Consider the following 24686-nt stretch of genomic DNA (forward strand, 5'->3'; position numbering starts at 1 on the left):
GGAACCTGTGCAGGCGGTGGAGAGGGGCGCAGCGGCTCTGCCCCGTGCGGCCCGCAGATGGCGCTGCAGGCCAGGTCCTCGCCGCGCGCCAGCCTGGAACCCGGAAGCGGCAGCGCGGCGCGACCCAGCGGGCGGGCTCTGGGCGCGGGAATCCCGGCGGATCCCGGGCGGGCGGATGACCCCCAGCCCTACCCTTGGTGCCGCCTCCTCCTCTCTCCTTTCTCCTCCGGCAGCCAGCGCGCCTGTGTCCTATCTAGGAAGGGGTAGGGGAGGGGCGTCTGGAGAGGACCCCCCGCGAATGCCCACGTGACGTGCAGTCCCCCTGGGGCTGTTCCGGCCTGCGGGGAACATGGGCGTGCTCAGGGTCGGACTGTGCCCTGGCCTTACCCAGGAGATGATCCAGCTTCTCAGGAGCCACAGGATCAAGACAGGTGACCGGGTGTGCGCGTGCCAGGGAGCCGCGCGGGCCTCGCACAGCCTGGGCAGGCCCCGAGGGCTGGCGCACTGCCCTGGCATACCTGCAGGGCGCTTCCCCTCCATTCCTAGAGGGCCGCGCTTCTGGAGAGGCTCAGGAAGGGTGGGCGTGGGGAGCCAAGCTCTAAAACAGGGTAGAGATTCCTACTGTGTGCAGGGCACCGCGCCGGCTCCTGCAGCTTTGTTATTTCACACTGGCCTCCTGAGACGGCCTGCCGGGGGGTAGAATTGACACCCCATTTGACAGATGAGGAAAAACCAAGTGTGGGAGGCCCCAGTCCTCTCTGCCAATCCGCTATACGTGTTTTGTTTTCAGTGGTGGACCTGGTTTCTGCAGACCTGGAGGAGGTAGCTCAGAAATGTGGCTTGTCTTACAAGGTGAGCTCCTGATCTCCACACTCCAAACCTGAGTGTCTTTTTAAAAAGTCCATCCCAAGCCAGCTGGGCGCGGTGGCTCATGCCTGTAATCCCAGCACTTTGGGAGGCCGAGGCGGGTGGGTCACTTGGAGTCAGAAGTCAGGAGTTCGAGACCATCCAGGCCAACATGGTGAAACCCCGTCCCTACTAAAAATACAAAAATTAGCTGGGTGTGGTGGCCCACGCCTACAATCCCAGCTACTCGGGAGGCTGAGGAAGGAGAATCGTTTGAGCCCGGGAGGCAGAGGTTGCAGTGAGCCGAGATCGTGCTACTGCACTCCAATCTGGGCGACAGAGTGAGACCCTGTCCGAAACAACAACAATAACAAAAGTCCATCCCAAGCCAAAGGGAGCAGAGGGTTCTCAGATATTGAGAAGTAGGGTGAATGACACCCTGGGATGCCAGCTTCTACGGGCAATTCGTTGCTGAGCAGTCTGGGGCCCTTTGGCAGGCCCTGGTTGCCCTGAGGCGGGTGCTGCTGGCTCAGTTCTCAGCTTTCCCCGTGAATGGCGCTGATCTCTACGAGGAACTGAAGACCTCCACTGCCATCCTGTCCACTGGCATTGGCAGGTTTGTGTGTGTACTTGGGGAAGAAGGAGAGAGGCAGGAGGATGGGGCCACCTTTCAGCTCTGCTTTTGATGCTTGAGTCTAGACAGGAGGGGTTTTTTTTAACCAATAATGGATGGGAAGGAAAGGGGTCAGGACATCTGAGTTCTTATCCTATAACAGGGTTATGGGGTATCTCAGCCTTGGCACTATTGATATTTAGGGACAGGTAATTATTTGTTGGGGGGTGGAGGCTGTCCTGTGCAGTGTAGGATGTTTAGCAGCATCCCTGGCCTCTGCCCACTAGATGCTAGTAGCACCAGCCCTGCTCCAGTTGTAACCATCAAAAATGTCTCCTGACATGGCTAAATGTCCCCTGGGAGGCACAATTGCCTCTGGTTGAGAAGCATTGTCCTATAACACAAGATGTCAGTATCTCATTATTTTCACCATCTTCTCTGGCCCTACTTCTTATTTTACTTAAGGATATGGCAAGAGAGAACATTTACTGAGTGCCTACTATGTGCAGGCATTGCCTGTATGTTCTAGGTAATCTCTTCAGTGACTCTACCAGTTAGAGATAATTAACCCTACTTGAGTTTAGCCTAAGAGGAGCAAGTGGCAAAGGTGAGGCTCAAGCCCAGGAGTATGTGGCCCAGAACTTATTCACCACATCTGCAGCAGTAGAGAACAGGAGAGTTCAGATAAAGAAGGAGTTGCGGTCCGGATGCAGTGCTCATACCTGTAATCCCAGCACTTTGGGAGGCTGAGGCGGCAGATCACTGGAGGCCGGGAGTTTGAGACCTGCCTGGCCTGCTTGCCTGGCCTGCTTGCCCGCCCAAAATGATGAAACCCCGTCTCTACTAAAAATACAAAAATTAGTCGGGCGTGGTGGCGGGCGCCTGTAGTCCCAGCTACTTGGGAGGCTGCAGCAGGAGAATGTGGGAGGTGGAGGTTGCAGTAGGCCAAGATCGCACCACTGCACTCCAGCCTTGGTGACAGAGCGAGACTTTCTTAAAAAAAAAGGAGCAGTTATGTTCTGCCACGTTGTTTGGTGGGTTGGGGAAGAGTTGCAAAGACGACAGACGTTTGCTGGCCAAGTGAGTCTTGACCTTTTTCCTGGTCTGTTTGTTCAGAAATTGATGAATAACTGCCACCATAAAGGTCTTTGGATTGGTGTGGCCCTTTCTGTTTCCTTAACACATTCTCTTGGCAGGGTTCATGCAGTGTGGTGCTTGCTTTCCCTGGTTGGGGGTCTGAGTCTGTGATCCATCAAGCACTGGCTAAGGGCCTGCTGGGTGCTTGGTATGTGCAGATGATACATACACGAATGAGGCAAGGCCCCTGCCCTTAAGGCCTCTAGTTGGGTGTAGGGGAAAAGCAAGTGAATACAAGAGAGCTGTAAGCACCGAGGGAGGCAACGGTAAGGAGGGAGTGGTGAACAGGAAGCCGATTGGCCTTGGGCTTAGGGAGTTTATAAATCCAACAGACATGGAGGGCGCACTCAAGTGGGAACCTGGGAGGATTGCAGCTGCCTCAGGTCCCCGCAGGGAGATCGTGGAGTGGGGTCAGGAATGCTCTGAAGAAGGCAGGACTTGGGCATGGAGGAACAGATGGACTTTCGCTGAATGCTTTCGATGAACGAGGCACTGCGGTCAGCACTTCACGGTACATTATTTCATTTATTCGTCACAACCACCAATGAGCATGTTACTGTTTAAATCATCATTCTAGGCCGGGTGCAGTGGCTCACGCCTGTGATCACAGCACTTTGGGAGGCTGAGGTGGGCGGATCATGAGGTCAGGAAATCGAGACTGTCCTGGCTAACACGGTAAAACCCCGTCTCTACTAAAAGTACAAAATATTAGCTGGGCGTGGTGGCGGGCGCCTGTAGTCCCAGCTACTCGGAAGGCTGAGGCAGGAGAATAGCATGAACCCGGGAAGCGGAGCTTGCAGTGAGCAGAGATCGCACCACTGCACTCCAGCCTGGGCAACAGAGCAAGACTCCATCTCAAAAAAATAAAATAAAATAAAATAAAAATAAATCATCATTCTATAGGTGAAGAAATTGGGACTCAGGTTAAATGACTTGTTCAAGATTGTGCAGTTAGCAAACGGCAGACCAGTTATTTGAGTTCATGCTTGTCACACTCCTAAGTCTAAGAACGCGGCTCTTAACTCATCTGCCCGGCTGTCTCCCTGGAGGCGGGAGGCCATTGTGAAAGCAGGGTTATAGACAGTGGGGTAGAGGTGTGCAGGGTGGAAGGGTGGCAGAGGCCAAGCAGGGCCCTGGCAGTGCTGGCCTGGGGTATGTGAGTCCAGTCTAGAACAGTGGGAGACATGTTGAAGAGGAACTGTGGCAAGACCTACTACCAGGAGGAATGTATTGTGAAGAATCAAAGCTGACTCACCAGGTTTCTAGCCTTTCTTTCTTTCTTTCTTTCTTTCTTTCTTTCTTCCTTCCTTCCTTCCTTCCTTCCTTCCTTCCTTCCTTCTTTCCTTCCTTCCTTCCTTTCCTTCTTTCCTTCTTTCTTTCTTTTTTTTGACGGAGTTTCACTCTGTCGCCAGGCTGGAGTGCAGTGGCGTGATCTCGGCTCACTGCAACCTCCGCCTCCAGGGTTCAAGTGATTCTCCTGACTCAGCCTCCCGAGTAGCTGGGACTACAGGTGCGTGCCATCAACGCCCAGCTAATTTTTTGTATTTTTAGTAGAGATGGACTTTTGCCATGTTGGCCAGGATGGTCTCGATCTTCTGACCTCGTGATCCGCCCGCCTTGGCCTTCCAAAGTGCTGGGATTACAGGCGTGAGCTACCATGCCCAGTCTCTAGCCTTTCTTACCGTGTGCTGTGGACAGTTAATGGTGTAACTTTAAAACTTGGGAGGAGGGGAGTTCTGTAGTCAGAAGTTTGAGAAATGCCTGACTAATCCAAATTAAACAGGTTTCTCTGTTGTAGGCCGCCTCAGAACCTTTAGTGCTGAGGTGCAATGATTCCTTACAGGGTGTTATAGCATGTAACGTACCTTGGGAAAAGCTATGTTGATGAGGGAGATTGATTATTCCTTATAGGCCAGAGCTAGGTCTGTTCATCCCACAGTCCCCTCATTTTAGAATAAGACTGTCAGGAAATATGAGGCATTGAAGTGGTGTGTGAATGGATGACTGAAAGAATGGCTAAAAGGCAGTTCAGAGGGAAAGGCAGAGGATAAGTCCCAGAAATCACCTGTATTCTAGGCAGTGGTAAAACCCAGGTGTACTTCTGCTTCATGGGGCAAGACAGGGGTCTCTCCCTGTTGACATGCGGAGTTAGAGGTGATGGGGACATATTGGTAGGAAGGTTCTCTGGGCAGTCGGAGAGGCATGGAATGGAAACTCAGGTGAGAAGTTGGCTGGAAGGTGGATTTGAGAATACCTTATACGGACTGATCTCCACAGCCAAGGATGTGGTTGATTCTTGACTAGAGTCAACACCAGTGCTTCAACCCCAGCTGCACGTTAGAATCATCTGGGAAACTTGAGATATTCATGCTCTGGTCCCAACTCTATAAATTCTAATTTAATTAGTCTAGGTCAGTGGTTCCCAAACTTGTGTGCCCATTGGAGTCACCTGAGGACTCTTTTAAACATTACGAAGTCCAAGTCTCCCCCAGACCAATTAATCTCATTCACTGTGAGTGGGACACAGGCATCAGTATTTTTTAATTTTTTAATTTGTTTTTTAGAGACAGGGTCTTGCTCTGTTGCCCAGGCAGGAGTGCAGTGGTGCACAATCATAGTTCACTGCAGCCTTGAACTCCTGGACTCAGGCAGTCTCCCTGCCTCAGCCTCCCAAGTAGCTGGGACTACAGGTGCTCACCACCATGCCTGGCTAATTAAAAAAAAAATTTTTTTTTTGTAGAGACAGGGGTCTTGCTATGTTGCCCAGGTTGATCTCAAATTCCTGGGCTCAAGCAATCCTACCTCTGTCTCCCAAAGTGTTGAGATGACAGGTATGAGCCACCATGCCTGGCCAGGCATAAGTATTTTTTTGAAGCTCCCAGGTGAATCCAATGTGCAGACAACTTTGGGTACTGCTGACATAGGCATTTTTAAAAAAACTCCCCTGATTTTATTTTATTTAATTAATTAATTTTATTTTTTTGAGATGGAGTCTTGCTCTGTCACCCAGGCTGGGGTGCAGTGGCGCGATCTCGGCTCACTGCAAGCTCTACCTCCCGGGTTCATGCCATTCTCCTGCCTCAGCCTCCCAAGTAGCTGGGACTACAGGCGCCCGCCACCACGCCCAGCTAATTTTTTGTATTTTTAGTAGAGACGGGGTTTCACCGTGTTAGCCGGGATGGTCTCGATCTCCTGACCTTGTGATCCACCTGCCTCGGCCTCCCAAAGTGCTAGGATTACAGGCGAGAGCCACCGCGCCCGGCCAACTCCCCTGATTTTAATGTGCAGGCAGGATTGAGACTAACTGCTCTAGTCTAATGGTTCTGAAACTTGAGCGTGCTTCAAAATCACTTGGAGGCCTTGTTGAAACTCAAGTTTCAAGTGTGGGCTGCATTCCCAGAGTTTCTGATTCAGTAGGTCTTGGGGAGTGGAGCTGTGAATTTGCATTTCTAGCTAGTCCTTAAAGGTTGCTGATGCACCTGGTCTGGGGACCACACTGGGGTTCCTCTGATCTCAATGGGAAGAATGGAATCAGGAGTGGTAGAGGCTGGATACTTATTAAACAGAGATGGGGTGAGCACAGTTATCTCAAGAAGCCACAGGGCTAGAGTGGTAACCAGAGTGTTTTGACTGGCGGGAACCTGTGGGTATAATCATGGGGAGTCCCTGGAATTAAAATGGTTGGGGGCCAGGCACGGTGGCTCATGCCTATAATCCCAGCACTTTGGGAGGCCAAGGTGAGTGGGTCACCTGAGGTCAGGAGTTTGAGACCAGCCTGGCCAACATGGCGAAACCCCATCTCTACTAAAAATACAAAAATTAGCCAGGCGTGGTGGTGGGTGCCTATAATCCCAGCTACTCGGGAGGCTGAGGCAGGAGAATTGTTTGAAATCGAGAGGCGGAGGTTGCAGTGAGCCGAGAGCACACCACTGCACTCCAGCCTGGCAACAGAGCGAGACTCCGTCTCAAAAAGAAAAAAAAAAAATGGATGGGATGCTTACTAAAGTGCTGTTCGGCATATACAGAGAGGTCATGGGAGGTCATCAAGAACCATCTCAAGGACTGGAACCTGGGAAGGTGATTGTAGGGCTAGGAAAGGGACTCATGTGGTCAGGCATTGGTACAGGCCGTGGCATAGAAGAAACTTCAGCCTAGAGATAGGGCAGGGCATGGAGGGTAGGTGGTGACCTGTTTCATGTGGTTGAGGGAGAGAACCTGGTTTAGGAATTGGCATGTCATGAGGTTTATCCCAAGTCTTTCACAGCCAGTGTTGATGATACAGAAGCGAAATAAAAGTGATAGCACCTTTCTGTTACTCATTTTTCTGGAATGATTATTGGGTGCCTCCTGTGTTTCAGGCACTGTGCTAGTGCTGGGGATGCGATAGGGATAGGACCCAGTCCTTGCCCCATGGTGCTCTCAGCTAGATGAGCAAGACAAACAAAAACAAGCAAATAAAAAATAATTACAAACTCCTAGGACTAGTGAGGATACAAGACCAACACATACAAATCAACTGCATTTCTCTATACTCACAGTGAACATGTCAAAACTAAAATAAAAAACACTACCATTTATTGGCCGGCCGCAGTGGCTCATGCCTGTAATCCCAGCACTTTGGAAGGTCGAGGCAAGTGGATCACCTGAGGTCAGGAGTTTGAGACCAGCCTGGCCAATATGATGAAACCTGGTCTTTACTAGAAATACAAAAATTAGCTGGGCGTGGTGGTGGGTGGTTGTAATCCCAGCCACTTGGGAGGCTGAGACGGGAGGATCACTTGAAGCTGGGAGATGCAGGTTACAGTGAGCGGATATTGTGCCACTGCACTTCAACCTGGGTGACAGAGTGAAACTGTCTCAAAAAAACAAAACAAACAAAATGGCCGGGCGTGGTGGCTCACGCCTGTAATCCCAGCACTTTGGGAGGCTGAGGTGGGCAGATCACAAGGTCAGGAGATCAAGACCATCCTGGATAACACAGAGAAACCCCATCTCTACTGAAAATACAAAAATTAGCTGGGCGTGGCAGTGTGTGCCTGTAGTCCCAGCTGCTGGGGAGGCTGAGGCACGAGAATGGCATGAACCTGGGAGGCAGAGCTTGCAGTGAGCCAAGATTGCGCCACTGCACTCCAGCCTGGGCGACAGAGCGAGACTCCGTCTCAAAAAAACAAACAAATAAACAAACAAACAAAAACACAATACCATTTATAGTTGTTTCAGAGAAATGAAATACTTGGGTATAAGTCTAACAAAGCATGTGTAGAATCTGTATGCTGAAAATTTTTAAATTGCTGATGAAAGAGATCAAAGATGACTCGGATAAATGGATGACATGTACTTTGTTCATGGATTGGGAGACTGAACATAATGAAGATTTCAATTGTCCCCAAGTTGATCTGTAATTTAATGCAGTTCCTATTAAAATCCCAGCAAGTTTTTTTTTTCTATAGACATAGACAAGCTTATTCTAATAATTATGGGAAGACCAGTCTTACCTAGATTAGCTAAAACAATTTGGAAAAAGGATAGCTGGAGGAATCAGTCTACCCAGGGTTAAGACTTGCTATATAGCTACATAATTAAGCCTAGTGTGGTATTGACCGAGGGACAGATGGACACAGATCAATGGAACAGAATAGAGAACCCAGAAATAGACCTCCACAAGTATACACAACTAATTTTTTTTTTTTTGAGACAGAGTCTTGCTCTGTCACCCAGGATGGAGGGTACTGCTGCCTGGGCTCAGGCAATCCTTCCACCCCAAGCCTCCCGAGTAGCTGGGACTACAGGTGTGGGACACCATGCCTGGTTATTTGTATTCGTGTTTTTTTTTTTTTAGACGGAGTTTCTCTCTCTCTCTCTCTTTTTTTTTTTTTTTTGAGATGGAGTTTCGCTCTTGTTGCCTGACCTGGAGTGCAATGGCGTGATCTCGGCTCACCGCAACCTCCGCCTCCCGGGTTCAAGCGATTCTCCTACAGGCACATGCCACCAGGCCTGGCTAACTTTTTTGTATTTTTAGTAGAGACGGGGTTTCTCCATGTTGGTCAGGCTGGTCTCGAACTCCTGACCTCAGGTGATCCGCCCGCCTCGGCCTCCCAAAGTGCTGGGATTACAGGTGTGAGTCAACGCGCCTGGCCTGAGTTTCTCTCTTTTTGCCCAGACTGGAGTGCAATGGCGTGATCTCGGCTCACTGCAACCCCCGCCTCCCGGGTTTGATTCACCTGCCTCAACCTCACGGGTAGCTGGGATTACAGGTGCATGCCACCACGCCCAGCTAATCTTGTATTTTTAATAGAGATGGGGTTTCACCATGTTGGCCAGGCTGGTCTCGAACTCCTGACCTCAGGTGATCCGCCCGCCTCGGCCTCCCAAAGTGCTGGGATCACTGGCGTGAGCCACCGCGCCCAGCCTGTTTGTATTTTTTTTTATAGAGACAGGGTTTCATTATGTTGCCCAGGCTGGCCTCAAACTCCTGGGCTCAAGCAATGCTCCCGCCTCAGCCTCCCAAAATGCTGGGATTACACACAATTGATTTTTGACAAGGGTACAGAAACAATGTGTTGGAGGAAAGACAGCCTTTGAACAAAGGGCGCTGGAGCTATTGGACATCATAGGCTAAAAATATACAATAATAAACCTAAACCTTATACCTCATACAAAAATTGAAAATGGATCATAGACTTAAATGTAAAACCAAATTGTCTAATTTTTAGGACAAAACAGGAGAAAATCTAGGCAAAGAGTTCTTAGATTTGACACCAAAAGTATGATCCATGAAAAAATTTTTGATTAATGGGGCCTAATCAAAATTTAAAACTTTTGCTGTACAAAACAGAATGAAAAGAGAAGTACAGAATGGGAAACATAGTTGCAAGCCATGTATTCAACAAAGGACTTGTATCTAGAATGAAGAAAGAATTCTTAAAACCCAACAATAAAAAATCAAACAATTCAATTAGAAAATGGGCAAGGGCTGGCTCACACCTGTAATCCCAGCACTTTGAGAGGCTGAGGTGGTCAGATTGCTTGAGCCCAGGAGTTCAAAACTGGCCTGGGCAACGTGGCAAAAACCCTGTCTCTACCAAAAAAATACAAAAATTAGCTGGGTGTGGTGGCACATGCCTGTAGTCCCAGCTACTTGGGGGAGCTGATGTGGAGGATCACCTCAGCCTGGGAGGTCAAGATTGCAGTGAGCTGGGACCATGCCACTGAATTCTAGCCTGGGTGACACAGTGAGACGTGAGACCCTATCTCAAAAAAAAAAAAAAGCCAGGCGTGGTGGCTTACGCCTGTAATCCCAGCACTTCGGGAGGCCAAGGCAGGTTGATCCCCTGAGGTCGGGAGTTTGAGACCAGCCTGACCAACATGAAGAAACCTCGTCTCTACTAAAAATACAAAATTAGCCAGGCGTGGTGGTGCATGCCTGTAATCCCAGCTACACGGGAGGCTGAGGCAGGAGAATTGCTTGAACCTGAGAGGTGGAGTTTGTGGTGAGCCGAGATCACGCCATTGCACTCCATCCTGGGCAACAAGAGTGAAACTCCGTTTCAAAAAAAAAAAAAAGTTCAACACTATTAACTATTAGGGAAATGCAAATTAAAAACACAGTGAGCTATTATTTCATACCTATCAGAAAGACTAAAATAAAAAAATAATGATAATACCAAATGCTGATGAAGATGTGGAGATACTGGACTACTCATATATACATTGTTAGCGGATATGTAAAATGGCATAGCCACTCTGGAAAATAGTTTGGTAGTTTCTTATAAAATTAATAATGCATTTACCATACCACCCAGCAATTGTATTCTTGGGCATTTATCCCAACGTTGTAAAAACTTGGGTTTATACAAAAACCTGTAAAAAATGCTTATAGCAGTTTTATTCATAGTAGCCCCAAAGTGGAAACAACCAAATGCCCTTCAATGGATGAATGGTTAAATAAACTGTGATACATCCATACCATGGAATACTTTTTAGCAGTAAAAAGGAATGAACTATCCATATATGCAGTAACTGGGATGGATCTCAAGGGAATGATGCTGAGTAAAAAAGCCAATCGCAGGGCCAGGCACGGTGGCTCATGTCTGTAATCCCCGCACTTTGGGAGGCTGTGTTGGGCGGATCACTTGAGGTCAGGAGTTCCAGACCAGTCTGCCCAAAATGGCAAAACCCCGTCTCTACTAAAAATACAAAAATTATCCAGGTGTGGTGGTGGGCGCCTGTAATCCCAGGTACTCGGGAGGCTGAGACAGGAGAACTGCTTGAACCTGGGAGGTGGAGGTTGCAATGAGCTGAGATTGCACCACTGCACTCCAGCCTGGGCGACAGAGCGAGACTCCGTCTCAAAAAAAAAAAAAAAGAAAAAAGAAAAAAAGCCAATCACAAAGGTTACACAGTGTATAATTCTATGTACATAACTTTGTTCTTGAAGTAACATAATAGAGATTAGTGGTTGCCAGGGATTCGGGATTAGGGGTGAATGGGAGGAATGTGGCTATAAAAGGGTAGCAGGAGGAAGACTTATAGTGATGGAAATGTTCTGTATCTTGATTATAGTAGTCGTGTAAATCTACATATGTGATAAAATGGCATAGAACTAGACACATCAACACACGTGCTTGAATGCTAGGAACACTGGTGAAATCTGAATAAGCTCTGTGGATAGTACCAACATCAGTTTGCTACTTGTGTGATATACTATAGTCCTTTTTTTTTTTTTTTTTTTTTTTAAGAGAAAAGGGTCTTGCTATGTTGCCTGGGCTAGACTTGAACTCCTGGACTCAAGTGATCCTCCCACCTTAGTCTCCCAAGTAACTGAGACTACAGGCCCCTGGCTAGTACAATACATTTTGTAGTACAGTTGTTATTATTAAGGTAAACCAGGTGAAGGGTTCATGGACTTTTTGCAACTTCCTGGGAATCTATAATTATCTCAAAGTTGTTTTTTCTTGTTGTTGTTGTTTGTTTTGTTTTTTTGAGATAGAGTCTTGCTCTGTCACCAGGCTGGAGTGCAGTGGCGTGATCTCGGCTCACTGTAACCTCCACCTCCTGGGTTCAAGCGATTCTCCTGCCTCAGCCTCCTGAGTAGCTAGGACTACAGGCGTGTGCCACCATCAAAGTTTAAAAAAAGCGACAAATTTTGGGAAATGCTATCAAGGAAACCCACAAACAGCTGGGCGTGGTGACTCACGCCTATAATTGCAGCACTCTGGGAGGCCGAGGCGGGTGGATCGCTTGAGGTCAGGAGTTTGAGACCAGGCTGGCCAACATGGTGAAACCCCGTCTCTAATTAAAAAAACTAGTCGGGTATGGTGGCGGGCACCTGTAGTCCCAGCTACTCGGGAGGCTGAGGCAGGAAAATCACTTGAGCCTGGGAGGTGGAGGTTGCAGTGAGTAGAGATCACGCCACTGCACTCCAGCACTCCGGCCTGGACAACAAAGAGAGACTCCGTCTCAAAAAAAAAAAAAAAAAAAAAAGGAAACCCACAGGGCCTGAGATGAAAAACGAAGGGAGAACCTTCTGATGGGGTGGCAGAGGCCTCTCTGGAGAGCTGATCTTTAAGAGTGGAGGGATGAAGAGAGACCAGAGAAGGCACATTTGGGCATTCCCTCCTTACCAGAAGAAAACACCAGGAGAAGCCTCCTGGCCAGTGATGTTCAAAGACAGAACCAGTGCTTGAAAGAAATGTCTTACTTTTCTTCTTGGTACCTTTTCCCCTGTCTTCCTCCTAACCTCTTGTGTTGATTTTCTTCTCTTCTGCCATCAGTCTTGATAAACTGCTTGATGCTGGTCTCTATACTGGAGAAGTGACTGAAATTGTAGGAGGCCCAGGTAGCGGCAAAACTCAGGTACATGTGAGGCCAGCAGTCAGGAGGATTTAGGGGTGAGGGTGGTAGATGCATAGCCCAGGGTCCCTGGGGGAGCTTCAGCGTACTAACGGGTTCAGAGCCCAACAGAGAGAAGATGGGTAATAAGGAATGGGGTTTGGACTCAGCCCATTTGTTTGCTGGAATCTGGGCAAGGTTTGGTGGGGAGCTCCCATTCTGGACCCTCTCTGAAGTGTCAAGTTCATCCAATGCCCCCACCCCCAGGTATGTCTCTGTATGGCAGCAAATGTGGCCCATGGCCTGCAGCAAAACGTCCTATATGTAGATTCCAATGGAGGGCTGACAGCTTCCCGCCTCCTCCAGCTGCTTCAGGCTAAAACCCAGGATGAGGAGGAACAGGTAAGGGCAGGATGCTGGGTTCCATTGAGATTCTGACACAGGAAAACCCCATTATCCCTTAACATTGTAAGAATTTGGGTTGAATAGTCATTCCTTGCCTTCAAACTTGCTGTTCTATTAATACATCTCGTATTCCTTAAGCCACCCCTGTTGATGCCATCATCCCATTTGGGATGCTACTCACACCGATTCTTCCAGGAAACCCTCCCAACTCTTTGCATGCCCTAAACCAGGGCTGGCAAACACCAAGCTTTGTGTTTCCAGTCCATTTCTCACCCGTGAGAGACATCACTAATCAGTCGTATCCCTCTTTCCTGCTGAGTTCTGAGTACTTTACAGCTCAGCACCCAGGCAGCCACCACTGTGACAACTGACCATTAGACAAAGCTCATTTGCCACCCTGGACCTGAGTCCTTGCATCCAGGTGCCTCTTCCTTCTCAGCCTTACCTTGACCCCCTACTCCCTCTTATCCAAAGCCCTTGCTTTTCTTTTCCACCGCTTCAGGCAGAAGCTCTCCGGAGGATCCAGGTGGTGCATGCGTTTGACATCTTCCAGATGCTGGATGTGCTGCAGGAGCTCCGAGGCACTGTGGCCCAGCAGGTGAGCCTGCTGTTCTGCCCCTCCTTGCTTAATTCAGCTTTCTAGGTGCTATCTCTGTGGGCAGGTGTCCTACAGACTGTTTGGAAATGCAGATGTGCAATCTGGTGACTCCAACTATGCTTGCTACTCCCAGGATGGAATTCCCGAGCACCTAAATCACATACCTCATTGTTTACATGTTCATCTTCCCTGCTGAACAGTAAAGCCCCCTGAGTGGAAGGATCATGTCATATTTATGTCTGCATTCCCCACTAGGTGAGTGAGGAATACTTTTAGCTGCAAGTAATAGAGGTTGTCTGACAGAGACTTGAAGCTTGAGGACATTTAATTATGTCACATGAGTTGGGAGGTTGGCAGGTCCATGCTATCAGGGCAATAGATTTGTGTGTCTGATTTTCTTGTTCTTCCCCTCATGGTTGCAAAGAGGCTGCCAAAGCTCCAAGCATCTTGTCTTCACACATCCACATCCATATTCAAGGCAGTAAAAGATAGATGGTTCTTTTCTGTACCTCCTCCCTTTTATCAGGGATGAAGAATCTTTCTCCAGAGCCCACTAATAGACGTCCCTCTTCCCCTTACATCTAGTTGGCCAAAATGGGGTTATGTGTGTATCTTGGACTAAGACCTGGGCCCACCATCCCTGAAGTCAGATTTCTGCCCAGTCGCTGAACACATTCAGAGTCATGTTAATGGGAAGGATTTAGAATGGCATTTGGGTTGGTACTTTGCTACTCATGTTGGGTGCTTAGACAGGATTTGGTGCACTGATTTATAAATGACTAGATGTGGAGGATACCTTAAAGATAGAATAGTTTATCTCAAACTTTTCCTCTCACCCCAAAGCATAACGTGTTCACACGGGCATCCCCACGACTATATATAAAGTCAATGATTTTTACAAACTTTAGAACATATAATAGTTGAACAAGCTGGGAGTGGTGGCCCACACCTGTAATCCTAATGACTCCAGAGGCTGAGATGGGAGGATTGCTTGAGCCTAGCAGTTGGAGGTTGCAGTGAGCTATGATCATACCACTGTACCTTAGCCTGGTCAGCAGAGCTAGACCCCGTCTTTTAAAAAAAAATGTTGAACAAATACTTACCTCAGAAGTCATAGCTGGTTATGACCCACCAGCTTGTTGAGACATGAAGCTGAGTAGTGCTTACCTCACTTTTAGAGATGAGAAGAGTGAAGGCCAGAGAAGTGAAGTGAGTTGACCAAAGTTGACCAAATATTTAGGGCAAGAACTAACCTTATAGCCCAAACCTCTCAATTCCAGATCAGAAGACTGTATTTTTTACTCTAGGACCATTAGATGATATATCTTCTATTATTGCATAATAAGTTACCAAAACCTTAGTGGCTTAAGACATAGTATTTCTTATCTCACAGTTTCTAGGGGTTAAGAATCTGAGACTAGGAGCGGTGGCTCACGCCTAAAATCCCAATGCTTTGGAAGGCCAAGGCAGGAGGATCACTTGAGCCCAGGAGTTCAGGACCAGCCTGGGCAGCATAGCAAGACCCTGTCTTAAAAAAAAAAAAAAAAGAAAAAGAAAGAAGAAAAGAAAAAGAACCAGAATCAGGATATAAGAAGTAAGGGAGAAGAGAAAAGAAGCATCAAAAACAGTTTAAGTCCAGGGAAACCAGGAGGACTCTCCTGCTTGTGTAAAGACAGAAAATTATGGTTAGAAAGATGGCACCAGGCTGGGCTTGGTGGCTCATGCCTGTAATCCTGGCATTTTGGGAGGCCAAAGTGGCCAGATCACTTGAGGCCGGATTTCGAGACCAGCCTGGCCAACACAGTAAAACCCCGTCTCTGCTAAAAATACAAAAATTAGCACCCATAGTGTGCACCCAATGTGTGCACCCATAGTCACAGCTACTTAGGAAGCTGAGGCATGAGAATCGTTTGAACCGAGGAGGCAGAGGTTGCAGTTAGCTGAGATCATGCCACTGCACTCCAGCCTGGGTGACAGAGCAAGACTTAGGGAATTTATTTGGAGGCATTTTAGATACGGAAGATGAGGCCTGGAGGCATGATCTAGAAGGAGACAGTGAAGTAAAAAGAAGGCTAAACTCTTCAGCAAAGGAAGTTAGGAATTTGAGGGTGGTAGTTAGCAGGACAAGGGAAAGAAAGGAGGGAGTCAGAAAAGGAAAAGAAGGGCCTTACCACCATGGTGGGAGGCTGGACACAGGAGAGAGATGGCTGCTGAGAGATCCATGACCAGAGGCCTCAGGACTCTCTGCGGAGCTTTCTGAAATTTGATGACTTTAATGTAGTTTTTAGTTACTTTATTTTATTTTTTTTGAGACAGAGTCTTGCTCTGTCGCCCAGGCTGGAATGCAGCGGCGTGATCTCAGTTCACTGCAACCCCCGCCTCCCAGTTTCAAGCGATTCTCCTGCCTCAGCCTCCTGAGTAGCTGGGATTACAGGTGTGCACCACCACGCCCAGCTAATTTTTGTATGTTTAGTGGAGACGGGGTTTCACCATGTTGGCCAGGCTGGTCTCGAACTCCTGACCTCAAGTGATCCACCGCCTTGGCCTCCCAAAGTGCTGGGATTACAGGCATGAGCCACTGCGCCCAGCCACTTTAGTGCAGTTTTGATGTCCTGTGATTTAAACCCTTTCTTTCTACCCAAGTCTTCATTGAAGTCTGTTACACATGCCAATGGGACGAGGGAGACATTGCTGCTGATGACATTCTGTGATGCCCGTGCAGCTTGCTGTATTTGGGATGAGGGGGGCTATTTCTTACTAGTTTTAGATAGAAAAGCAAGCTTGTCCTGTAATGTGTCCTAGAGGCTGACAGGTTCATGAGTGCTTCCCCCACATTCCTTCAGGTGACTGGTTCTTCAGGAACTGTGAAGGTGGTGGTTGTGGACTCGGTCACTGCAGTGGTTTCCCCACTTCTGGGAGGTCAGCAGAGGGAAGGTGAGTGATGTGGCAGAGCCTGGGGCCAGTGGAATGTGACCTCGCCTCCCAGCTCTGGAGTCTGGTCTCTGGCCAGCCCCATCCCTGGTTCCCCACTGCCCTCCCTCTCTGCTTCTCCTCCTCCTACAGGCTTGGCCTTGATGATGCAGCTGGCCCGAGAGCTGAAGACCCTGGCCCGGGACCTTGGCATGGCAGTGGTGGTGAGGAAGCAGGCTTGGCCAATGAACTTGATTTCTAGTTATTGCGAGCTCTTTATTTCCCTTAAATGTCAGCTTCTGAACCCCAAAGTGGCCCTTTAGGAAAGGGACATATCCCAGCTTCCCTGGGTCAGCTACAGCTTTGCACCATAAATAGCTAAGGGAATCAGGAATCGTCTTGTTGTTTTTTTGTTGTTTTGTTTTGTTTCTACATTTTTTCTTTTTAGTCAGGTTTATTGAGGTATAATTTACATAGAGTAATTTTCTCCTTATTTGAAGTTTGACTAATGGATATAGTTGTATCCAGTCTTGTGACCCCACCAAAAGGTCCCCCAGGCCCAGGCAACCACTGATCTGTTTTCCATCCCAATAGTTTGGCCTTTTCCAGAGCTTCATATAAATGGATCTTTTTGCTATTGAAGTAACTGTTTCTGCTTATGAGGTAGTTTTTTTAAAGTCTGCATGCTTCTCATAGAAAGGATAGAAAATAAATATGATTCAAATTTGTCATCAATCTCCACATCCACAGAAACCATATTAATATTTTTACATATCTCCATACAATACTTTTTCTGCATATTTACTTATACTTTTAGCCAACTTTCTTTCTTTCTTTTTTTTTTCTTTTGAGATAGGGTTTCGCTCTGTTTCCCAGGCTGGAGTGCAGGGGCACAATCACAGCTCACTGCAGCTCGACCTTCCAGGCTCAAGCAATCCACCCGCCTCAGCCTCCCAAAGTGTTGGTATTAGAGGTGTGAGCCCACACTTAACCAGCTTTCTAACTAAACTAACCTCATGAAAAAATAAAAAAAATAGGCCGGGTGCGCTGGTTTATGCGTGTAATCCCAGCACTTTGAGAAGCCAAGGCTGGTGGATCACTTGAGCCCAGGAGTTCGAGACTAGCCTGGGCAACATGACAAAACCCCACCTCTACAAAAAATACAAAAACTAGGTGGCCTTGGTGGCAGGAGAATTGCTTGAGCCTGGGAGATAGAGGCTGCAGTGAGCTGTGATCATGCCACTGCACTCCAGCCTGGGCAACAGAGCAAAACCTCATCTCAAAAACAAACAAACCAAAACAACAACATAAAAAATACCATCTGAGTCCATTTCCTATGTTTTAAAATAGATTTTTTAGAAATGTAATTTTTAGCAGCTATATATTTTTTCCAGTTTCTTTTATTGTGGTAAAATACAAGTAACATAAAATTTACTATCTTAACCACTTTAAGGTATACAGTTCGGTGGTGTTAAATACATTCATAACGCTGTACAACCATCACCACCATCCATCTCTATAACTCTTCACCTTGTAAAACTGAAACTCTGTACCCATTAAAAATAACTCATTTCCCCCTTCCCCAGCCCCTGACAACCACCATTCTACTTTCTGTATCTATGCTTTTTGACTACTCTAGGAACCTCATATACATGGAATCATATGGTATTTACTTTTTGTGACTGGAGTATTTCACTTAGCATAATGTCCAGAAGGTTCATCCACCTTGTAGCATATGTCAGATTTTCCTTCCTTTTAAAGGCTGAGTGTCTGGGCGTGGTGGCCCACACTTGTAATCCCAGCACTTTGGGAGGCTGAGGCTGGCGGACTGCATGAGCTCAAGAGTTTGAGACCAGCCTGGAAAGCATGGTGACATGTGCCCCATCGCCTTCTGGTTCGGGTCAAACCTGAGGCATCGAGATTTAGTGGAAAGAGCGGGGCACAAGTCAGGAGGCCCAGGTTCTAGTTCCAGACCTGCCATTAGGTTTTGTAACCTTGGGGAAGTTATTTCTCTGTGCTAGGCCTCTGTTTTCCTCTCCGTAAAATGAAGCGGTAGTAATCGATGTCCTCTATACTAGCATTATGGATCTGTAAGTCTGTTTCTGCTGCAGGTGACCAACCACATAACTCGAGACAGGGACAGCGGGAGGCTCAAACCTGCCCTCGGACGCTCCTGGAGCTTTGTGCCCAGCACTCGGATTCTCCTGGACACCATCGAGGGAGCAGGAGCATCAGGCGGCCGGCGCATGGCGTGTCTGGCCAAATCTTCCCGACAGGTGAGCCAGCCCCAGGAAGATGCCAGTAATCTTGGGCCCTGGAGGGTGGTTTCCATACCCACAGATGTCTTCGAGAAGAACTCTTTAGAGGCTGAAACCTTGCAACTAAAGAAGCTACCCACTTGGGTTGCTTAACTCCACTGACTCCTTATTTCTTCTTCCAGCCAACAGGTTTCCAGGAGATGGTAGACATTGGGACCTGGGGGACCTCAGAGCACAGTGCCACATTACAGGGTGATCAGACATGACCTGTGCTGTTGTTTGGGAAACAGGGAAACATTGGGGACCCCTCCCAACTTTTCTTCCCAGTAACGCCTGCTGTTTACTGCCACCTGGCACTGGTGACTACAGACGTTCTCAGGCTGGCCAGAAGAGACATCTTGGGTTCCTTGGCCTCACTCTCTGTAAGCATATAAACCACAGGCGAAAGAGGATGCTGCATTGCAAGGACCCAGAAATTCACACTGGTGCCACGTTTCCTTCCCTTATTTCTAACGTGTATGTTTCTGGTGGAAATCAAGTTCACCCTGGCTGGGAGCATCTCTGATGAGGCATGCTGGCGACTGGATGGATAATCCTGTGCATCACCATTGTGTCCTGTGCTCCCTCCTAGCACAGTGGCCAAGCCGGGAAAGCCTCTAACTTGCCTTTGCTGCTGCTGCTGCTGCCTTTTTTTTTTTTTTTTTTGTCTCTGCCTTTCCATTTGTTAGATGGGGGCCCACTCTTCCTTAGCTCTGTCTCTGAGTTATTGGGTGGAAATAAGCTTATAAATGAAATACTCTTCTTCATCTCTGTTTTGCTCTTAAAAATATAAAAAGGCAATTCCCCGAGCCCTAGAGCCACCTGATTTCCCCTTAGAAGGCTGTTTTTCAGTTTCCCCCAGTGAGGCCCAAAGAACAGTTTATTCCTCCTTTCCTCTTGCTGATTTGGTTTCAGACCTGCCTGCATCACCATGACTAGGTGAGAACGTGTGGGCTCGCTGCAGTTCCAGGGATATAATTTAACAGAAAGGGAGGGTATGACCTGCTCCTGGTGAATCCAGCCACTCATTTAATATGCATGGTGCCCTGTGGGGCCCCTCCACAGTACAGCATAACCAGAGGTGCTGAACCATGGCCTTGCCCATAAACAGACAGGAGAATTTGCACAGTAAATAGAGCCAGCTGGGAAAATTGATGCTGACGTAAATAATACATGGCAAATCTAGTCCTTTATGCAGAAATTCATTGCTGGTGGCTCCAAGATGCAATATAATTACACCTCTCTTCCTGCCAGCTGTACCACAGCTAGTGCCCTAGTGTATGAAATAATCCCTCTGTCTTTCACCAGCACTGTGGCCATCCGTCTGAGAGCCATGACCCTGGCTGGGAGGGGACGAAGACACCAGGGAATGGAAAATAAAAGGAAAAGTAGAGAAATGATCAGGATTGTTTACTGGCCACATCTTTTAAAGGAAGGTCATCTTTCTTGGTTAGAGAGCCTGTTGTGTAATTAATCAGTTATGTCTTGGCTGCAGGAAAGGAGGGTCCAAGTTACACTCAGAAAGTAATGACATTTAGAGGTGATGAATGCAACAGGGATAGAACCATGGAGGATTGGGAAGGAGTGGCAAACTGGCACCAGGGTGTTGGATTGAGGACAGGGTTGGTAAGCCTAAGCCTGGGGGAATCCTAGCGCTTGCTTTCACAGAAGACCTCAGGAGAAATTAATCTTCAGTATCTTTATACCATGGGTGATTGGCACATTCCTGCAACCACAGTAAGACGCAATACATGAAGCTGGAAATTGCAAATTCTTGCCACTCAAGGTACTATTTGGGCATCTTCAGCCCACAGCAGACATGACCAATCGGGCACAAGCACTCTTTTTTGTGGAAGTCAAAGTGTTTTTAGAAGTTTTTCTCAATACAGCACTCCAGGGAGCCACTACCAGTCAGTTGGAGTTGGTATTCAAGGTGGAGTCTGGTTGCCATCTCTGCCCTGTTCCCATTATGTAGTGAGTTCAGGTACTTAATACCTAACTGAGGACCCTAGGACTGCAGTTTGAGATCATCTGGGGCCAGGCACAGTGGCTCACACCTATAATGGTAGCACTTTGGGAGCCTGAGGCGGGAGGATCACTTGAGCCCAGGAGTTTAACAGTTTAAAATCAGCCTGGGCAACATGATGAGACATTGTTTCTACAAAAAAATTTTTTTAAATTAGCTAGGCATTGTGATGTGCACCTGTGGTCCCTGCTACTTGGGAGCCTGAGGCAGGAGAATCGCTTGAACCTTGGAGGTTGTGGCTGCAGTGAGCCCTGATCGCACCACTACACCCCAGCCCGGGTAACAGAGCAAGACCCTGTCTCAAGGAAAAAAAAAATCATCTGGCCCATCCTGTTACTTAACAGAGAAGGTACCTGAGGCTTAAAAAGGATGACTGACAGTCCTAGTGGCAGAATGGAGGTGGGATCTGGAACCCAGAACTTGATTCCTAGGACTCTTTTTTTTTTAATTCCCACATTGGCTGGGTGTGGTGACTTACGCCTGTAATCCCAGCACTTTGGGAGGCTGAGGTGGGTGGATCACCTAAGGTCAGGAGTTCCAGACCAGCCTGACCAACATGGTGAAACCCCGTCTGTACTAAAAATACAAAAATTAGCCAGGCATGGTGGCCCGTTTCCTGTAATCCCAGCTACTCAGGAGGCTGAGGCAGAATCGCTTGAACCTGGGAGGCGGAGGTTGCAAGGAGCTGAGATGGCGCCACTGCACTCCAGCCTGAGCGACAGAGTGAGACTCCGTCTCAAAAAAAAAAAAAAAAAAAAAATGCAAAAATTAGCCAGGCGTCGTGGTGCATGCCTGTAATCCCAGCTCCTCGAGAGGCTGAGTGGGGAGGATCACTTGAGCCCAGGAGGCAGAGGTTGCAATGACCTGCGATCATGCCACTGCACTCCAGCCTGGGCAACAGAGACTCTGTTTCAAAAAGAAAAAAAAAAATCCCCACATTTTATTTAATTTCCAGTCCATACAGTTCTATTCCTGCTAGGGCTGTAACTCCAGCTGAAGGCACCACAGCTGTCAACCAAGGAGTTTCTGTGGCCATGGGAAGGTGTTGCATTCACTGCTACTTGAGACCACCACGTGACATTCCTGCAGGCTGTGCCCCTCACAGCCAGCTTCATCCTTTGGCTCCTCCTAGACCAGGACTTTGTCTTGCCTGCCTGCTGCCACTGCACTCTCTGTTCCGGCCACACCACACTGTGCAGTCCCCTGGTAGGACTTGGGCTAGGCTGGCTCTCCTGTCCAAGTGCCTTTTGCTCCCTTTGCTTATGTGTCTGTCTCTGCCCAGCTCCCACTGTGTCTGGTGCACACCCACCCTGACATCCTTTTTTATGCCTCAGCTGTGATCTAGATAGATGCTTACAGTAACTTCCCTGTATTAGTTATTCACTTGTACTTTCTGTTCACGTGTCTGCCTACAGGCTCCCACTTTTTGTCACTTTTTCTCTTTATACATTATGGAAGCTCAGTAATGATTAAATAGATGAATGATGTTTTAAAAATATATTTTAAGAAAGCAAAGGACTGGCTCTATCTCAGGGGTTCCTTCCATAAAGCGTCAACTTTCAATTTCCCCTGCGGGGGTGGTTTGAGACCTGAGGGCACTCTCTAGTTCTTAGGAAAAAAATGTACATATACATACACATATACATATATATATACACACACACACACACACACATATATATACATATATATATACACATATATATATACACACACATATATATATACACACACATATATATACACATATGAGCCAGGCGCAGTGGCTCACGCCTGTAATCCCAGCACTTTGGGAGGCTGAGGCAGGCCGATCACTTGAGGTCAGGAGTTCGAGACCAGCCTGGCCAACACGGTGAAACCCTGTCTCTACTAAAAATACAAAAATTAGCTGGGTGTGATGGCTCGCATCTGTAATCCCAGCTACTTGGGAGGCTGAGGCATGAGAATCGCTTGAACCTGGGAGATGGAGGTTGCAGTGAGCCGAGATTGTGCCACTGTACTCTAGCCTGGGAAACAGAGTGAGACTCCATCTAAAAATATATATATATATTCACACACACATCATTGAGTCCCCAGAGTGTCTTCTTACATATCTTTTTACAGGGGACTATTGTATGCCCTTTGTCTGACATCAGATGAAATTAATGTTGAGATCCTACTATGTGCTAGCACTTGATGGCCTTAATTAAAAATCAGGCATTTGAGTTCCCAAGGACTCAGGCAAAGGTCCATGTATCATTAAGGCTGCAAGTAACAAAACCTAGCTTAAAGAAGTGTAAATACTAGGGACACTTATTTATTTATATTTATTTCTTTTATGTTTCAAGACAGAGTCTTACTCTGTCACCCAGGCTGGAGTGCAGTGGCACAATCATGGCTCACTGTACCCTCTACCTCCCAAGCTCAAGTGATCCTCCCACTTCAGTCTCCCAAGTAGCTGGGACTACAGGTGTGTGCCACCACACCCATCTAAGTTTTGTAATTTTTGTAGAGACGGGGTCTCTGTACGTTGCCCAGGCTGGTCTTGAACTCCTGGGCTCAGGTGATCTACCCGCCTTGACCTCCCAAAGTGCTAGGGATTACAGTCATGAGCCACCGTGCCTGGCAGGGACACTTATTATCTCTGATAACAGGAAGTCTGAGGTTTGTTAATTTAGTGGCTCATTGTCAAATGGCGTAGGGCCTTTGCATCCTTCTGCTCTGTTCTTTTATGTTGGTTTTGTCTTCAAGCTTGTTCCCCTTATGAAAGCCTGGCTGCAGCCATTTTGAGCATCAATCCAGACATGACAATATCTACAGGCAGGAGAAGGATCGCCTCCTGTGTGTCCTTTAAAGAACAGGGTGTTAACATGCCAGGAACTGTGGCTCCTGCCTGTAATCCCAGTAATTTGGGAAGCCAAAGTAGGAGGATCGCTTGAGGCCAGGAGTTCCAGACCAGCCTGGGCAACATAGCAAGACCCTATCTCTATAAAATAAAATAATAAAAATTAAGAAAACAAGGTGTTAAAAGACAAAGCAAATATAGTTTTGCAGATTGTAATTGACTTTTATTTGCAATTCTAGAATTGGGCTGCCCTCAGAACCAGGACAGGTTCAGAGAATTCCAGAGCTGCAACATAGTCTGAAAGCATTTATGGTCAGAAAACAGAAATGAGATACAAAGACAACTAATTGGTTACAGCTCTGCCTTTGCCTTATTTGAAAATGGTTTGAATAGTTGGCTGCCTGGAACCCACTGAAGCTGATGATGTGATTGGCTGAGCCTCAGCAATCTGTTACAAAAGTATACTCCTAAGTTAGGTTTTCAGTTAGTTTGCATACTAAGGCTGCAGTTTGTTAATGGCCCAAGTAAAGCCTCCCTCAGGTCAATTTTTTTTTTCTTTTTGAGATGGGGTCTTGCTCTGTTGCTCAGGCTGGAGTGCAGTGGCATGATCTCGGCTCACTGCACCTCTGCCTCCCGGGTTCAAGTGATTCTCCTGCCTCAGCCTCCTGAGTAGCTGGGACTACGACTACAGGCGCCTGCCACTATGTCCGGCTAATTTTTTGTATTTTTAGTAGATATGGGGTTTCATCATGTTGGCCATGGCTGGTCTCGAACTCCTGACCTCAGATGATCTGCCTGCCTCGGCCTCCCAAAGAACTGGGATTATAGGCATGACCCACTGTGACTAGCCCTCAGGCCAAATTTAGCTTTTGTTTGTTTGTTTGAGACGGAGTCTCTGTCATCTAGGCTGGAGTGCAGTGGCACGATCTTGGCTCACTGCAACCTCTGCTTCCTGGGTTCAAGCAATTCTCCTGCCGCAGCCTCCCGAGTAGCTGGGATTACAAGCATGCGCCCCCATCCCCGGCTCTTTTTGTATTTTTAGTAGAGATGGGGTTTCACCATGTTGGCCAGACTGGTCTCAAACTCCTGACCTCAGGTGATTCACCTGCCTCTGCCTCCCAAAGTGCCTGGATTACAGGCGTGAGCCACCACACCCGACCCCAAATTTAATTTAACAAAGGACTAACTCAGAACTAACT

General features: G+C 47.6%; 1 protein-coding gene across 4 annotated transcripts; it reads left to right on the forward strand.

Moving 5' to 3' along the window:
- Positions 1–95: 95 nt before the first annotated feature.
- Positions 96–21570, forward strand: RAD51D (RAD51 paralog D). 4 transcript variants are annotated; one of them, XM_003817993.6, is made up of 10 exons: positions 96–431; positions 791–852; positions 1344–1462; positions 12370–12451; positions 12695–12829; positions 13335–13430; positions 16274–16364; positions 16494–16564; positions 18452–18616; positions 18781–21570. In XM_003817993.6, the coding sequence occupies exons 1-10, from the start codon at positions 350–352 to the stop codon at positions 18862–18864; spliced, it is 987 nt and encodes a 328-aa protein (XP_003818041.1). In that variant the 5' UTR covers positions 96–349; the 3' UTR covers positions 18865–21570. The 4 variants fall into 4 exon arrangements, with proteins under 4 accessions (XP_003818041.1, XP_008969520.1, XP_008969521.1 ...); XM_003817994.6 differs by lacking the exon at positions 1344–1462 and adding an exon at positions 2929–3107 and having other exon boundaries at positions 129–431; XM_008971272.6 differs by lacking the exon at positions 12695–12829.
- Positions 21571–24686: the final 3116 nt, after the last annotated feature.

The sequence above is a fragment of the Pan paniscus genome, chromosome 19 (genome assembly GCF_029289425.2).
Source record: "Pan paniscus chromosome 19, NHGRI_mPanPan1-v2.0_pri, whole genome shotgun sequence".
Lineage (NCBI taxonomy): Eukaryota > Metazoa > Chordata > Mammalia > Primates > Hominidae > Pan > Pan paniscus.

Bases quoted from the DNA above. Each gene is read 5' to 3' on its own strand.
- RAD51D (XM_003817994.6), top strand. From the start codon at position 350: ATGGGCGTGCTCAGGGTCGGACTGTGCCCTGGCCTTACCCAGGAGATG. The intron at 12,452-12,694 runs GTACATGTGAGG...CCCCACCCCCAG, and splicing joins CAGGTAGCGGCAAAACTCAG to GTATGTCTCTGTATGGCAGC. The intron at 12,830-13,334 runs GTAAGGGCAGGA...CCACCGCTTCAG, and splicing joins CCCAGGATGAGGAGGAACAG to GCAGAAGCTCTCCGGAGGAT.